The sequence below is a fragment of the Muntiacus reevesi genome, chromosome 7 (assembly GCF_963930625.1).
Source record: "Muntiacus reevesi chromosome 7, mMunRee1.1, whole genome shotgun sequence".
Taxonomy (NCBI): Eukaryota; Metazoa; Chordata; class Mammalia; order Artiodactyla; family Cervidae; genus Muntiacus; species Muntiacus reevesi.
The window spans coordinates 10059068-10077469 of NC_089255.1; the positions used below are offsets into that span (position 1 = coordinate 10059068).

Genomic DNA, 18402 nt, shown 5'->3' on the forward strand with positions numbered 1-18402 from the left:
TTTGGTAGGGCAGTCCTAACGTAGGACCGCTGGGTTCGCAGGGAAACAAAACCGGCCCCACAGCGCCCTCTTCCTTCCTGTTAACGCGCCCCCCGCCCGCCTCCCCGCTTTCCTGGTTCCCCATCTCCCCCTGCTCCATTCCTGGGGGCCCCTCCCTTCTCTCTCCATCCTCCCACTTTAAGGCCGCTAGGCGGAGTCCACTCGGGTCTCCTGCCTACTGACTCGCAGTGCCCCGCAGCTGGCATTGCCCAGAAGCCCCTTTCCGGGACCTTCCGAAAACCGAAGGCAGAAAACGCCCGGCGAGGTGGGGCGCGGGTGGGGGTAGAGGCGGCGCCCTACCGGGCATGCGCAGACACCGCCGCGGGCTACGGGCCTGGGAGGAGCGAGCGCGGCGCCGCCAGTGAGAGAAGCTGCCCCTTCGAGAATCGGGCCGGGGAGGCAGCCGGCTGTTCGGGCTCGCTCGGGGTGCAGGGCCCGCTTCTAAGCGGCTCGCGGGCCGGGCGGGCCCCGGGGGCGCTGCGTACCTGGTAGCGGCCGGTGAGCAGCTGGCTCCGCGAGGGCGTGCACAGCGGCTGCGTGTAGTAGTTGTCCAGCAGCACGCCGCCAGCCGCCAGCGCGTCCAGGCGCGGCGTGCGGATGGCCGAGCCGTGGAAGCCCACGTCGTTCCAGCCCAGGTCGTCCGCCAGCACGAAGACGAGGTGGGGCGGCCGGCCGGCTCCGGCGCCCGAGCCCGGCGGCAGCGGCAGCAGCAGCAGCAGCCCCAGCGGGAGGATGGCGGGGAGGAGCGGCCCGGGGCCTCGCGGCGGGCTCGCGGCGCCACGCGCGCCCATCCTGCGCCGCCCGCCGTGCCCGCGTTTGTGGCGGCGCCGCCGGCCCCAGGCACCGCTTATAGAAGCAGGAACTGGGCGGCCCGGGCCCGCCCCGCCCCGGCTCGGGACTTCACCCCCAGCTGGCCGCGGGCAGGGGAGACCCGCGCCCGCCGCCTCCGACGCGGGCCGGTGGGGAGGAGTCAGCCTGGAAGAAGCCGGGCCGCGCCTGCTGCCGTGCTCCGTGGCAGCTCGGTGGGTGCTGGAAGGCAGCCACGACTTCTTATCTTTCCACGGAAGAACTGTGCCTCGTGGCACCCCTGAAAGAGAGCAGATCTGTTCTTTTTACTAATTCTTCACAGCTTACAAAGCATGTTTCACATCCCTCATTTCTTTACATCTTGAAGCAACCCTGGCTGCCAGGAATCACAATTACTGCCTACCCCTCCTCCCCAAATAAATAAGCAATAAACAAGCTTGTAGTTGGCTGAGCCTAACTCAAACTCAGTTCTGACTCCAGATCTTGAGCTATGATGTTTTAAAAGTCGTGACTCATTTCTAGCAGAATTATTTCTGACCAAAGAACCTGTCGTCGTGCAGGTGGGAGAACGATGAAGAGACAAGAGGTCTGGATGTTTCCGATTCATTTAAGAATAGCGCATGCCCCTGGAGAAGGAAATGGCAACCCACTCCAGTATTCTTGCCTGGAGAATCCCATAGACAGAGGAGCCTGGCAGGCTACAGTCCATGGGGTTGCATGAGTCGGACACGACCTAGTGACTAAGCCTCCTATATAAATAGCTCATAAAACTCAAAAAGATATAAAAAGTGGGCAGAACTAGACAATTCTCCAAAGAAGACATACAGATGGCCAACAGGCATAAAAAAGATGCTCAACATCACTAATTACTAGAGAAATGCAAATCAACACTACAATTAGATACCATCTCACTCTGGTTAGAATGGCTATCATTAAAAAGTCTACAAATAACAAATGCTGGAGAGGGTATGACGAAAAGGAAGCCTGCCTACGGTGTTGGTAGGAATGTAAGTTGGTGCAGTCTCTATGGAAAACAGTATGCAGATGCTTCAAAAAACTGCAAACAGTATTGCTATATGATCCAGCAGTCCCACTCCTGGGCATGTGTCCAGACAAAACTATAATTCAAAAAGATACATGTACCCATGTGTTAACAGGACTGTTCACAAAGGTCAAGGCACGAATGTCCTTTGGCAGATAAATGGATAAAGAAGATATTGTACATACATACGGACCACAGACAGAAAGAACAGTCTTGGGGTTGCTAAGGGGGAGGGGGGTGGGAGAGGGATGTTTGGGGGTTTGGGATTAGCAGATGCAAGCTGTATAGAGTGGATAAACAACAAGGTCCTACAGGGAACTATATTCAATATCCGGTGATAAATCGGAAAGGAATATGAAAAATATATAAAACTACGTGTTATATATACACATGTAAAACTGAGTCACTTTGCTATACAGCAGAAATTAAGACATTGTAAATCAATTATACTTCAAATAAAAAAACAGTTAGCATTTAAAAAAAAAAAAAAAGAATAGCGCATGCCTGTGAAGCCACTTCCTCCCCACCAGCAAAAAAAAAAAGGTCAAATACACACTCCGACTGCACAGGGCCCTTTTTCAGATGCAGTTGTACTGCCGTTGCGCCCATTAACCTGTCCGGTTCATGCTCCCTTTAAGAGCTGTGCTTTGAACTTTAACCTCTAAGTCGTGTCCGGCTCTGTGCGACCCCACGGACTGCAGCCCGCCAGCTTCCTCTGTCCATGGGATTCTCCAGGCAAGAATACTGGAGTGGGTTGCTATGCCCTGATTCAGTGGGTCTTCCCAACCCAGGGATGGAATCCAGGTCTCCCGCCTTGCAGGCAGATTCTTTGTCTGAGCCACCAGCTGGCTCCCCCACAATCAAGTAGTGAACCAAAGAAATAAAATATCTAATTTGCCTTAAATAATCTGTGGACGGAAGGAAAAATTCCCTTAGCCACATGCTCATTGAATGGGGAAGTTAGCCTTATGACCAGTATATTCCCATTGCCATCAAGACTCAGCCTACTCTGTGTCTGGAGACAGACAAGAACTGTTAACAGTTGTAGAGGAAGACATTTTGCACAGTATCCTTGCAGGTTATCTGCATCTGATTCCATGGGAATCATTTTACAACTTTATAGGTTGTAGGTAACCTCTAGGTTGTAGCTAACCAGCCAGCTATAGGCGATGAAAACTAATTGTGTGTGTTATTTATTCAGTCCTGTCTGTAGCCTGCCAGGCTCCTCTGTCCATGGAATTCTTCAGGCAAGAATAATCAGAGTGGGTTGCCGTTTCCATCTCCAGAGGATCTTCCAGACCCAGGGATTGAACCAGAGTCTCCTGCATTGCAGGGAGATTCTTTACCATCTGAGCCACCAGGTTTATACACATGCAAATGAATTCTATCCAGTGGAGTGGCACCCTCACCACCACCACTGTAGAAAAAGTTTTGCCTCCATTTGCTGCTGCTAAGTCACTTCAGTCGTGTCCGACGCTGTGCGACCCCATAGACGTCAGCCCACCAGGCTCCCCCGTCTCTGGGATTCTTCAGGCAAGAACCCTGGAGTGGGTTGCCCTTTCCTTCTCCAATGAATGAAAGTGAAAGTGAAGTCGCTTAGTGTGTCCGAGTCTTAGCGACCCCATGGACTGCAGCCTACCAGGCTCCTCCATCCACGGGATTTTCCAGGCAAGAGTACTGGAGTGGGTTGCCTCCATTTACACATGTCATATTCCTGATCTGTTCCTTGAATTGTCCTTTGAACTGCTATTAACACTTCACCAGTTTTCTCATTAATGAGTTAATTAAGATCTTTAACATGTATTCATTTTTATATATGCATAAGAGCCATGATTTTACCTTTTTAAAAAAATAATTATACTTTAGCACATTTTAGACTGTTTCCCTCTTCAGTTCAGTTCAGTTCAGTCGCTCAGTCGTGTCCGACTCTTTGCGACCCAATGAATCGCAGCACGCCAGGCCTCCCTGAACAACTCTTGAAGTTTACTCAAACTCATATCCATCAAGTCGGTGATGCCATCCAGCCATCTCATCCTCTGTCGTCCCCTTCTCCTCCTGCCCCCAATCCCTCCCAGCATCAGGGTCTTTTCCAATGAGTCAACTCTTTGCATGAGGTGGCCAAAGTACTGGAGTTTCAGCTTCAGCATCAGTCCTTCCAATGAATACTCAGGACTGATCTCCTTTAGGATGGACTGGTTGGATCTCCTTGCAGTCCAAGGGACTCTCAAAAGTGTTCTCCAACACCACAGTTCAAAAGCATCAATTTTTCAGCACTCAACTTTCTTCACAGTCCAACTCTCACATCCATTCATGACCACTGGAAAAACCATAGCCTTGACTAGAAAGACCTTTGTTGGCAAAGTAATGTCTCTGCTCTTACATACATAAAATACATAGAATTTTTTTTTCTTTGCAGGTGTAGATTAGTTTATGCTACATCCACTTTTCATCTCTGGTGGAATGAAAAAAAATTAACAGGAAAAAATTTAATTTAGCATTAAAGTAATAAGAATAATTTTTAAATCATTAAAATTTTTATTTCACTGATAAATTATTTTAGATAAAATTCTTTGCCATGCATATTTTAATGCTTAAAAAACAATGCAAATTTCTTTTGATTTTCCTGGTTTCTACTTACAGGGCATAAAGTAATAATAGTGATTACATTTTCTTTTTTCTACACGAAATGATTGACTAAGAAGTATGAGAGTTGCAAAAAATGCATTTTTCTTTATACCAAAGATAATAATTTTGAAGAGTTCTTTGAGTCTCGTTATGTAAAGGCTTGACAATTTCATTTAAAGACCCTGTAAGAGACCTTAAAGGGCTGAGAATTTTCCACAGTGGCCTTGGATGTCCCTCTCCCCATAACTGTTTCTGCCTACCCTACCTGATAGAAATCAAACTTCTCAAACAGTGGCTACTAATCTGCAGAACAATTCCTCCTTTGACCAACTGCTCTAGAAACTACTAAACTTGCACTGAACCTTCCCATGTCCTGATGGGAACAAGCTTATGTTAATATTGCTCTGAAAATGTGTACCTGAGTTAATGAAAAAGAGTTAATTCTATTTTTCATCTGTATATTGAACACCTCTGATGTACAGTACTGGCTAGTTATTTCAAATTTTCTTAGTTGAAGTTAGTCTGTTGTTTCCTAATGATTAGACTCAGGTTATGGGTTTGTGCAGAAATATTGTAAAAAATAATGTTGCATTCTTGATGCTTCTTACTAAGAAGCACATGCTTAGTTGCTTTATTATTTGAGAACTTTGTTAAGGTGGCCATTTCTTCACTGTAAAGTTACTATTTTCCCCTTTGTAATTAGTAGTTATTTGGGGGGAAATACTTTGAGAATATGTATATATTCTGTCATTCCTAAAACATTTGCTTATTAGTTTTAGCACCCCCGATGCTTCTTACGTCAGTCAACATTAGGATGGTTGCCTATTGGTGATTTCCTAATTCCGTCATTCTTTCTATAATCACCAGTTGTCTTTCTACTGTAAGGAAGAATTTTATGTTCTTCCCCATTTATTTATTTATATCACTATGAACTCATCAATTCTTATTTTAGTCAGTATGCTATAACACTTTAATTATTTCAGTGCTCAAACGTCCTCTGATTTGGCCAGTGGGTATCCCTTCAGTTTGGCTCCAGTGTCCTTTCAGCATGCCTCTTTAATCCTTGAGTACTCCCTTACTTCTTACAAGATATTCTAGATTTATCTTATATTCTTCCTTCCCCAACCCTGGAGTCATCCACTTCTCCAAGGAACGCTGATGCCTTTTAGTGGAGGATGGCTTCTAGAAGGGTTTCCCTGATGGTTCAGCAAGTTAAGAATCACCTGCAATGCAGTGTCACGGGCAGGAGACATGGGAAATGTGGTTTTGATCCCTGGGTCAGGAAGATCCCCTGGGAAAGGCAAATAGCAACCCACTCCAGTATTCCTACCTGAAAAAAAAGTCCCAAGATTTGTGCTGTAGGTGTACTCATTGTTACCAGGCTGTCTCTGCTTGTAGGATCTCTCCCTAAAGATAGAAGCCAGATATATGTGTACACATATACACATACCTTAAGTATGAGTTCATAGTGAGTACCTCCATTTCTATTTTCCCCTTTTCCATATGTATATGGGTTGTATTCATTTTCACTATCACCAGTCATTAAAAAAATACTATACTATACTTTTAATTTTTGCCAATCTGATAAGAAAAATGGTACCTCAGTATAGTTTGTGGTTATTTTTGTATTTCTCTTATTATGAGTAAGGTTAAAAATCTTTTCTTATGTTGAAGGGACATTATTACATTATTTTTGTGAACAGTCCATGTCAGTTTCAATTGGGTTTTTGGTCATTCCCCCGTCATTTTAAAGAGTTCTTTATATATTAGATATATTACCTCTTTGCCATTTCCTTCTCCAGGGGATCTTCCCGACCCAGGGATCAAACCCGAGTCTCCTGCACCACAGGCAGTCTCTTTACCATCTGAGCCACCAGGCAAGCCCCCATTTATGTACTTACATACATGCATTATATAGATACATATGTATAAACATAAAACCATGAGTTCAAGTGAATACCTCCAATTCTATTTTCCCCTTTTCTGTATGTATATGGGTTGTATTAATTTTCACTATCACCAGTCATTAAAAAGATACTATACTTTTAATTTTTGCCAATCTGATAAGAAAAATGGTACCTCAGCATAGTTTGTGCTTGTATTTGTATTTCTCTTATTATGAGTAAGGTTAAAAATCTTTTCTTATGTTGAAGGGACATTTTTACATTATTTTTTGAACTGTCCATGTCAGTTTCAATTGGGTTTTTGGTCATTTCCCCATCATTTTAGAGTTCTTTATTAGATATATTACCTCTTTGTGATTGACATCACAAATATTTTCTCCCAGTTTGTCCACTGTCAAATATTTTGCTATAGCATTTTTTTTGACATGCCAACGTTATTTTTATGCAAATTTATCAATATTTTCCTGTTGTATTGCGTCTGGATCTGAGTCATAGTTAGATTTTTCTTACACTAATGTTAAAGTCAAATGCACTCATATTTTTATCTGATACTTGTATTCAGTTTTACATTTAGATCCCTGATCCATTGTCATTTATATTTATGTATGATGTGAAATGGGGATCTAATTTTATCTTTTTCCAAATGGTTACTCAGTTTTCCCGCCATTGTTCATAAAAAGAACAGAGAAGTCCACCATTATTCCAATGATATGAGATGCAAACTTTATTACATGCTTGATTTCCACATGGGCTTCCCTGATAGCTCAGTTGGTAAAGAATCTGCCTGCAATGCAGGAGACCCTGGTTCGATTCCTGGGTTGATAAGATCTGCTGGAGAAGGGACAGACTACCCCGTCCAATCTTCTTGGGCTTCCCTTGTGGCTTAGCTGGTAAAGAGTTCGCCTTATGTGTGGGTCTGTTTCTGGGCTTTCTATTCCACTGTCCTATCTGTTGACTTATGAACTCAGTACCACACGGATTCAGCTATAAAGGCTTTACAATATGTTTTAATGAGTGATGGGGACAGTGACTCCTCAGAGCTTTTAATTTTTAATGTTTTTCTGACTATTCCTGCATGTTTTATATAAACTTTAATATCAACCTGTTTGTTGGTATTTTATTGGAATTGCATTAAATTTATAAATTAAGGACAGCTTAAATCTTTATATGAAATTGCCTATCTAAAATAAAAGGTATCTTTCATTTATTAAGATCTACATTTGTGTCTTTTAGAAGTGTTTTAAAATTTTCCTCATATTGACTTTGTACTTTCCTTGTTAAATTTATGCCTAAGTATTTTATCTTCTCTGTTGCTACTGAAATGGAGCTTTCTTTAACTTTTCCTCTATCTTTTAACTGGTTATTATTTGTGGATATGAAGGCTACTGACTTCTATATGGTAATTTATATTCTGCCAAATAAATATTTTATTGTTTGAGTTAATCTAATCATTGATTTTTTTAGGGTTTCCCCACTACATAAACACATAAAATAATATAGATAAAAAATCATTCCAATCAGTTTGAAAATGCAAAAATTAGGACTGAAAGAAAGGCAGCTCCCAACTCACAAATAGGTACTAAAGTTAATTGGTAGATGAGGTGCTTGGAACTTGGGATATATTTTTTACATAGAAAAGATATTAGAGACACCTGATTTACATTCTAACCCACACAAAACCTATTTAGCCCATACTTTAAAATCTTTTAACTCCTAAAGTCAGTAAGAAAAAGATCAACATCCACTTTTAAATAGGCAAAATATAGGAACCTAATAGTTTACAGAAAAGGAAATGTAAGTGGGTATTAAATATATGAATATATGTTTAACTTCACTCAAAGGAGAAATACAAATTGAAATTTCAATAGTATACCACTGATACTAGTGAGAACTTAACTATTTTGGGTAAAACAAGCCCTCATATATGAATCACAGAAGTGAAATTTGGCATAACCCCTATAGGGAACAATTTTGCATATCTATCAAAATGTACATACACTTTAATCCAGCAATCCCAGTTGTAGGAATTTATCCTCCAGATATACTCTATGTGAGAAATATCATATGCATCAAGATATTCATTTTAGCCTTATTTTTATCCAGTTCAGTTCAGTCGCTCAGTCGTGTCCGACTCTGCGACCCCATGAATCAAAGCACGCCAGGCTTCCCTGTCCATCACCAACTCCCAGAGTTTACTCAAACTCATGCCCATCGACTCGGTGATGCCACCTAGCCATCTCATCCTCTATCTCCCCCTTCTCCTCCTGCCCCCAATCCCTCCCAGCATCAGGGTCTTTTCCAATGAGTCAACTCTTTGCATGAGGTGGCCAAAGTATTGGAGTTTCAGCTTCAGCATCAGTCCTTCCAATGAACACCCAGAACTGATCTCCTTTAGGATGGACTGGTTGGATCTCCTTGCAGTCCAAGGGACTCTCCAAGAGTCTTCTCCAACACCACAGTTCAAAAGCATCAATTCTTCAGCGTTCAGCTTTCTTTAAAGTCCAACTCTCACATCCACACATGACCACTGGAAAAACCAGACGGACCTTTGTTGGCAAAGTAATGTCTCTGCTTTTTAATATGCTATCTAGGTTATTTTTATTAGAAATATGCTGTCTAGGTTATTTTTATTAGAAAAAGATAAATAGCTAGACCTGGTCCAAATAATTATGAGACACTAAGCTGTCATTTAAAGGGATGATATGGAATAATCTCCAAGATATACTGTTTTGTTTTTTTTTTAAGTTTGGCAAAGAACATTATGCTTGGTATGTTTTAATTTGCTTAAAATTACATGTATGGTTGGATAGCATCACCAATTCAATGGACATGAGCTTAGGCAAACTCTGGGAGATGGTGAGGGACCCAGAAGCCTGGCATGCTGCAGTTCATTTGGTCATGAAAAGTCAGACATGACTCAGCGACTGAACAACAACAAAATTACGTGTATAAATGTGTGTACACACACACACACACACATACTCATATATTGAAAGAGATTAATGCTTACATACTTATAGAGAATCTCAAAAAGGATATAGAAGAAATGATAACATTGGTTGTCTCCTGATAGGCGGTTGACCCTGGAGAGGGAGAGGAGGAAAACTAACTTTCACAATATACCCTTTACATTTACATTTTAAACTCTGAGCACGCATTATCTGTTCCTATTATTATTATTAATAATTTGGTAGTAACATAACTTATATTTAAACAAAAAGTAAAATGCATTTTCAGTTAGGACAGAGTGCCAAGAATAAATATGCCCCATGACCAGGGCTGTAAAGCCCACAGGCGGTGCACTGAGAAAATCACGTAGATGCTTTTGCTGTGCTTCTTTATTTCTATGGTTTGCAGAGTCTTGGGTCCTTGTCATGGTTCCAATGAGCTAAAAGCTATGCTCAGAAGTCATGAAGTCTCTGTTCAATGCTTATCTCAACCTGTTTGGTTTCAGTGCGTCTGGATATGATAAATATCGCGTCCAAAGGCTGAACAGCTTTAAACATGTTTCTCTAACGGTTTAACCATTGGGGTAGAGATAAGAATGGCAAGAGGCCTTTCTTCAGAGAGAAAAACTGAAGTTAACTAACCAAGTGTGGTAAATTGTGGTTGGCGTTACTCATTGCCCCATTATTACTTTGAATAGTTCAGAAGGAGATAGACTTGAACATCAAAAAGAATAGACAAACTTTGTCATTTTAGGTGTTTAGCTATTAAACTATTTTCAAAATATATTTAGTTTTGAAAATTGACTTGGGATGGGGTTTGTTTCTACCATATCTAAGTGAGGGGGTCAAGTGAAGTGAAAGTCTCTCAGTCATGTCTGACTTTTTGTGACCCCATGGACTCCATGGAATTCTCCAGGCCAGAATACTGGAGTGGATAGCCTTTTCCTTCTCCAGGGGATCTTCCCAACCCAGGGATCGAACCCAGGTCTCCTGCATTGCAAGTGGATTCTTTACCAGCTGAGCCACAAGGGAAGCAGAGGGGGTCAGAGTCTTCTTAAAGGCCTATAAGGTCATATTTTAAACTTGGAGATGAGTTTAAGTTGCCAGTAGTTACATGCATCAGTTATATGCATTAACCTCTATCAGTGCTAACCACTGTCAAGGCATTAAGAATCATCAAGCTTACAAGCATGTAGGAAGGTAATTCTAAGAAGTATGTTCCATTTATTGTTGATTTTGTTTTGAGTGTTACTGTAAGTATGTGTACTGAGAAGAAGAGGATCGGTTTTTAAGAAAAGAAGAGATATTTCATTTATCTCTGAAAATTCTCCCAGTGTCTGAAATTGAGAATCTGATTAAAAACTGCTATGGCCAACTCAAATTGACTCCTTTGACTTCCTTATCCTGCTTGTTGCTTATCACCTCCTCAAAACCAACTAGATGAGAGTAGAGAGTGGAAAATAGTACCATTTGTATTAAAAGATTTTGACATGGCAATTTTGTGTGCTTAAGACAGTGCACAGAAGTGTACATAGGTCAATGAATTCTCACAAAGTGGAGAGCCTCAAGTAACCACCTCTCTGATCAAGAAACAGGATGTTACCAGCATGGATATATCTTTTCTATGGTTCCAGCTCCCACTAGCAGCTCCAACCTCTGTGAGCCATAGTGTCAGCTTGGCAGCTGGCATCTCTCACTGGTTTTCCATGTTAAGTTCCCTCCTTTGGACTACCTGGCAAGATAATCACATTGTGAGGCCACATGGAGACAGGTGCCTTGCCAGCCCAAGGTGTTGCCATCAGCCTTAGATAGGTGCCAGTCATGAGAGAAGAAGCCAGCCTGGATGACCATTTTTTAGTGATTCTCTCCCTCTTTTACATTATACAATTATTTTTAGTAATAATAATGAAATGAATATGAATGATGAATAATGAATATGAATAATGAAATGAAATGAAAGTGAAGTCACTCAGTGTGTCCAACCCTTTGTGACCCCATGGACTGTAGCCCACCAGGCTCCTCCGTCCATGGGATTTTCCAGGCAAGAACACTGGAGTGGGTTGCCATTTCCTTCTCCAGGAGATCTTCCTGACCCAGGGATTGAACCCAGGTCTCCTGCATTGTAGGCAGACGCTTTACTGTCTGAGCCACCAGGGAAGTCCCATACAATTATTTTTAGTAATAACAATGAAATGAATAATAACTACCAGGAAAAAAATACAAAGGATAAAAAAATTCTATTAAACTTTGAATATATAATCAGGCCAGTAATAAGAAAAATAGAAATAAATGCTATAGTATAAAAAAGAAATTAATATTTTTAAACTATATTAGTTTTGAAAAAGGAGAATATTTATACTCACAAATTGGTCTGCTACTTGTGAATAATAAACCTTTTCTTTTTTAAGCTTTGTAGTGATTTCACTGAATTTTTTCTTCTTCACATATTAATGTTTACCAGGCAGTATACCCAGATTTGTCCAGTTTTCTTTGCAAAGTTGATTGAAGAATATTTTTTAGGCCTTTAATTTTCTTTTACATGAGCAACAGATGTACAAGTTTGGCAGAAATTCATAAAAATCTTTCACAACAAACTCCAGGAATTGCAATACTGTCTTTGGTGCTTTGGGAGCATTTATAGTGGCTTTCAAACATGTCTGTGTTTAAAAATTTCCACTAAAATATCTTCATCAGAAAATTCATCATACATTTATATTACATACAGTAAAACATTTCTGAAGTTTTTCTTCATCTGCTAAAAATTAGAGAAAATGGCTGACAACAAACTTTGACATTGTTCTATCTATTGACTTAGAGCAAGTGCCCAGTTTTTGGTGAAAAAGATGAAGACATTCAAATACTGCTTTACTGATTTCTTCTAGCAATGTAAGATCAGAATCTTTTGTTGTTTCTCCCGGCATTCTTTGAAATTTGAATTTTATTAAAAAAAAAAAATGACCATTTTTTTAGACTTTGTTTTTGCATAGTCAATTGCCTTCTCCTTCCGGGTACTGTTCCTTTGATTAGAGTCTTATATCATAATATTTTATGTAAATAATTTTTCAGTAATTAGTCACTGAAAAGTTACAACTTAGGTAACTATTAAATTGTACTACTGATGTAGTATTATATTTTTTCAATTGTTTCATTAGTTTTAACACAATTAGCAATTAGGCTACAGAAAGGCAAAGAATGAGAAATACCTATACCTATATCAGAGCTGAGAGAAAGGGTCTGGATAATACTCTTGATAATTAGAAAATGTGTGTTTTCAAAGGGATTTTCTTCATTTCTTATGGAAGAAGAGATACCAAAGATAAATGAATAGCATGTTGAAGAGTTCCAATACATGACTACTTTATAAAAATTTACATGTAAATTTGGCACATTTTCAAAACTTACAAGTTAAGAAATTATTTTAAAATCTAAGTACAGAATCTTATTATGCTTCACATTCAGCTTTCTTTAATACACATTTATTGAACTTTTTCTAGGTAGCAAATGTGTGTACAGAACAAATGATAAATGACAAACTACCTTTTTTGGAAAAATTTATTCAACTAAATGCAAATACTTTCAAAAGGTGTATCAAAGAATTATTTCTAAATGACTTTTTTTTTCTTGCTATACACAGTGGTAAGGGCAATCCTGTCAGCTCTTAAGCTCTTATTTGACCTGCTTTGTCAGCTGTTTGTGAAATGGTATCCAGAACGACACAATGTAATGTCAACCTGCATTAATTCTTTCACAAAGAGAGGTGTTCAGTATTCAAGCTGTGTTTGTCCTGGCACAATCTATTTATTTTTCAGCTTCATCTCAGAAGGTTTACAAGTACCACTTCCTTTGGAAGACTCTGTTCTTTTTTGCAATTTCTCTTCTAAAACAACCTTTGAAAGGACAAAAATAATGTCCCATAAAACTGCCTTCAGGGCAGTCATTAAGAAAGTAAATATGTCAAGGAACTGAATAAAAATGTTACACATACCAATGTTAAATTTTACTGTTTTCTTCCTAGACATGTTATGAAAAATTAACATGATCTCTTACTCAACGAGTATTTTTCAATGAAGTAAATCTATCAATACTGGATTTGTTTTTATGTAAAACATAATTTGTTTTCAGCTAACAAGAACCATATGCAAATGTTTCTAAAATTATATAATGTTTTCTACTTCTGTTGTGTGAAAATACAAAAAACAAATATTTTGCTAATGGAGTTTTATGAAAAACAATATAGGATAACAAAAACATTGATTTCAAGTATCTTCATTTGAAACAATGTAAATCATTCACCCTTATTCTATCTTCCTTAGAAAACAAGGGAAAGGTTTTACTATTCTTAATCTAGATTTCGATGATTTTGAAATAAATTTTTGGTTTCCGCATTCCCCAGCCAACCAGTTATAATTCTGAGTACAAGCATATTGCAACCCTAATTCATTTGCCTCTTCAAAGTCTTTTCAAATTTTGTCGTTTCCACCTGTTTTTCGAAGCCGGCTTCTGGTTGGTTCTGTCAACACCAAGGGTTCTTGTATGACAACCGCAGGGTAATTTTTGCCCAATAGTTCAACTTCAACTTGTTGTCCCACTTTACTGAGCTCTACAGGGACGTATGCAAAAGCCAGACTCTTCTGGATGCGGTAACTATAGCTCCCGGAGGTCGTGTTGCCCACCACCTGAAAAACAAGGCCCCACCGCCCGCGGCATTTTGGTCACAGCGAGGATGAGATGGCTGGACAGCATCACCGACTCGATGGACTCGGGTGTGGGTGGACTCTGGGAGTTGGTGATGGACAGGGAGGCCTGGCGTGCTTTGGTTCATGGGGTCGCAAAGAGTCGGACACGACTGAGCGACTGAACTGAACTGTGCTTCCTCTTTAGATGAAAACTCTCAAAAGATATGTTCAACTTACAAAGCTTTATGATATGCTGTCTGTGAGGGTAACACCAGGAGAAAAACCTCACTTTTTTGAGAAGATTAATGAAAGTTTAAAATTATGAAAAACATTTCTCAGAATATATATCTATTTATTTTACTCAGTTTCATGCCAAGTGATTTGATAGGAAGAATGACATATTTCCATTTTAAACTTTAAAAAATTCTCTTCCATCAAACTAGCATGGCAATAATAGAAAGGAGAAAAAAACCTAAAAATCCTAAAGCAAACCTAGTCAACTGTTCCTGTTAGCATTTAGAAAATGACCTGTCAGAAGAGCTGAATTAAACTCTGTTAGTATATCAATAGTCAATGTAAAGTGAATCTTCTATATAAATATCTTTGTTGTTTTGCTTAGTTGCTCAGCCATGTCCGACTCTTTGGGACCCCATGGACTGTAGCCCACCAGCCTCCTCTGTCCATGGGGAACCTCCAGGCAAGAATACCGGCATGGGTTGCCATGCCCTCCTCCAGGGGATCTTCCCAACCCAGGGATTGAACCCAGGTCTCCCGCATTGCAGGTGGAGTCTTTACCAGCTGAGCCACCAGGAAAGCCTATATGAATATATAGAGCATTTAACAATTCCTGATAACTGCCAGGCACTTAAATAAATGTTAACTTTATCTTCTTTAGCTCTAGAGGCAAGAAAAAGAGTAAAATGCCCAAAAAGTGCAATACAGATTTAAATGCCACATATCTTAAAAGTAAGACAACAAAAGCAAAATATGATATATAGCCCAACTCAAAATGGCTTCTCCTGGCTACATAATGCCACACAAATCCTTACAGCCTCACTGCCTAGCACAGTTGCTGTGTATAGCTGGTGCTTGAAAACATCCATGAGCATGAAGCAGCCTGGTCATGTTTTAGCTGCCTCAGCACGGGGCCCACAATAGGCAACAGTCATGTCACAGCATTTCTAGTCTTTTAGATGCTTACACGTTTATGGCATTAAATACAGGTTCCTGTCTCTGCAGCCTCAGTTTTTAATTATCTCATTGAAACCCCAAATCAGAAGCTCTCCATATAATTTCTGAACTTATTATGGTGATTTATAAAGTGAATGCATTCATTAGTAAAAGCTTCTCTCTGGTAGATTATTAGTTGCCAAGGTATTTCTGAAATAACACATATGTTTCAAAATGGTTTTTCTGCTCTAGATCAGAGTTCCATGTTCCATGATAAAAAGCTGGGATTTGGGTCAAGGTAGTTGGAGTTCTAATCATTACCTTTTGAAAGATACTGATAACTTTGGTTTCACTTCCAAAGTCATTCTAAAACAGAGATCTGCGTTTGGAACTCTGGGAAAGTTAACCTGATTTTCTTGGGCATCTTAAGAAAACAGGAAGAATTCTAAGTGAATCTCTGGGTCAAATTCCCTAACTTACTGGATAAAAAACCCACAATCCGTCTTCAGAGATTGCATGCCCTATTTCTTCAGGTCTCCCCATCTCTTAAAACCCAGCAGTAACTCATCTGGCAGTTATTTCTGCATTAGTAACTTAAATAGCATGCTTATTTTGTGAATGCTATTCTTAAAATATTTATTGAATGTGCCACTTTCTGTATGATTACTTTTATTTCTCCCTTAATTTCTCTCTAATCCAGGAATTGGTAGCTCAGAGTATTTCAGAACTCTGGTCTTTCCTTTGATCTTATTACTATGTCTCCAGGGAAAGGTTTTCCCTAGTATAAATTTTATATCGTTCTACTTTAACATTTTCCAAATTCAATTAAATTCATTGCTTCGTCTTGCTCAGTGAATCATGAGAACAACTTGTCTTCACCCTCTGCCTAATAGAGTTTTATATTCTTTGTGAAATCAAATGTCGGCCTTCTTTTTACCAACATAAACAAACTTCATTTATTTTTAGCCTTGTCTCATTCTTTTCTTAATTATTAGACTTACAGATGCCTGTAACAGACATAGAGAAGAGAACATGGTAAATAGTCTTTGAAAGAGAGAACATAATTTAAATTGGATGATATATTTATTTGGCTATCCCTGTGTGTTTTAGTTTATTAATAATGAAAAGCAAAGACTTTCTAAACTCTCCCAACTTCCTTATCAAAAAGTTTTTCTTCAAAACTTACTTCCCAGCAAAGCTGTGTTGTTGTTTTTTTTAAAATAATTAAAATCCTTCTCATGCATACTCTTCGAGAAGGAAATGGCAACCCACTCCAGTATTCTTGTCTGGAGAATCCCAGAGACAGAAGAGCCTGGTGGGCTGCCGTCTATGGGGTCGCACAGAGTCAGACACGACTGGAGCGACTTAGCAGCAGCAGCAGCAGCAGCAGCATGCATACTTTTATGCCTTGATTTTTAAAAATGAAACCTTACTTAAAATCATAATCCATTCCTCCAGCACTGCCATCTCCCAATAAGACTTAACATCTCCCCAAAGTACTCATCACCTTCTGACATGCTATTTATGTTCCTTGTTTGTCTCTCCCCCTCCCTACAACATAAGCTCCATGGGGGCATCAATCGTCTGATTTGTTCACTGCTGCATCCTTAGTACATAGAATATTGCTGTCACTTTAGCAGACATTCAGATTTGTTGAACAAACAAATTAATGATATTTGCAATGCGAGCAATTAATCCCATTGCTCGCATTGCAAATATCTACCTGCAAGAATATAATATCAAATACCAAAGGTAGTAGAAGTCCAGATAAAGTCAGGAAATAAAAATAAAAAAAAGATTTCATATCATTCTAGAGTATAAGGTAGGTCAAAGAGGGTCACGCCCATGATAAAATGATTTAAGCATCAAAGAACAGACAAGCTGGTATCAGGAAATTTAAGAGAAGTATTTAAAAAATATTTTTGCAAAGTCTTTTTTTAATTTGCTACAATGTTGCTTCTGTTTTATGTCTTGCTTTTCTGGCCAAGTAGCACGTAGGATCTTAGCTCCCTGACCAGGGATCGAACCCACGACCTTTGCCTTGGGAGGCAATGTCTTAACCACCAGGAAAGTCCCTGGTTTCAGATTTGCCCAAGATTTTCACCAGCAGGGGAGTCCCTGAGAAATATTATTAATAACTAAAATTGCAATTGGATTGGCAGCTCTATAAACAGATGGCAGGTAATGGAAAGATGAAAAATATAACAAGATAATTCAGCACACAGAGAGGGTGAAGGAAATAAAATTTAAAAATAGAACTTGAGTTCCCAGGGTTTTTCTTTTTCCCTCAGATTTGTTGTGCTATCATTAACATACAACATTGTATAAGTTTAAGGTACAGGATTCCAGTTTTTTTAACTTGGGTATGGTCACATTTAAGATGACTAGAAATCTGTCAATGGATCATAGTCAGTGGTAAGGTTGCATACAGAATGTTACAACATAATCTGTCCTTCATTCCAAGGCCAAGTGAAACAGCCAGAAGAAGGATGGGTGTGGATCATATCAGAAGACCAAGAAAGTTGAATGACAATAGAGTGAAAAATGTAGAACAAATTTAAAGATGGGGTAGGGGGAACAAATTCAAAGGTGGGGGATGAAATATAATGACAAGGGAAAAATTAGTTAGAGGCAGGAAGAACTTTAGACATTATCACACTCAGTGGCTTCATTTTACAGATAAGAACACCGAGACACAGAGAGACTCATGCAGTTAGCTAATGGCAGAGAGATTTTCAGTGGAAATCATGGGCAAGACTGAAGCCAAAAAAAGAACATGTTAAGAAAAGAGGACTGAACCAGGAATCTGGAACAGAAAGACGAAGAGGAGACTGTGCGTTAAGAGTAAGTATGGTACAAACTGAAGAGCAAACTCAACACAGTTGAAGCTGAGGCATTTGAGATAAAGCTTCAGATCTCAGAAAAGATCTACTGGTTTCATAGTATCAATTATGACATCCACCTGTTACTGAGATGTACAAGAACTGTGGGTACACAATGAAGTGCTTGGGAGAATACAGCAGCCATAAGAGACAGAGAAGGGAGGAAATGGGGGAATTCAACATGGCTTAGAAGAGAGGATAATCAATTTTAAGTTCAACTGTACCTGAGTCAGAAATCAACTCTGCCAACCACATGTCACAGTGTGTGACCTCAGGCAAGTTGCTTAATCTCTCTGAATCCCAAAGCCT

The 18402-nt window shown here is 39.7% G+C and overlaps 2 protein-coding genes across 2 annotated transcripts in view; both read right to left on the minus strand.

Moving 5' to 3' along the window:
* The window catches only part of ARSB (arylsulfatase B), a 162608-nt gene extending 161263 nt beyond the window's left edge, over window positions 1-1345 (minus strand). Inside the window, exon 1 of the mRNA XM_065941938.1 lies at window positions 525-1345. Within this exon, the coding sequence (XP_065798010.1) occupies window positions 525-830 (306 nt within the window). The 5' untranslated portion in view covers window positions 831-1345. The remainder of the gene's footprint in view (window positions 1-524) is intronic.
* Window positions 1346-11728: 10383 nt separating this feature from the next.
* The window catches only part of DMGDH (dimethylglycine dehydrogenase), a 73609-nt gene continuing 66935 nt past the window's right edge, over window positions 11729-18402 (minus strand). Inside the window, exon 16 of the mRNA XM_065941936.1 lies at window positions 11729-14041. Coding sequence (XP_065798008.1) covers window positions 13826-14041 — 216 coding nt within the window. The 3' untranslated portion in view covers window positions 11729-13825. The remainder of the gene's footprint in view (window positions 14042-18402) is intronic.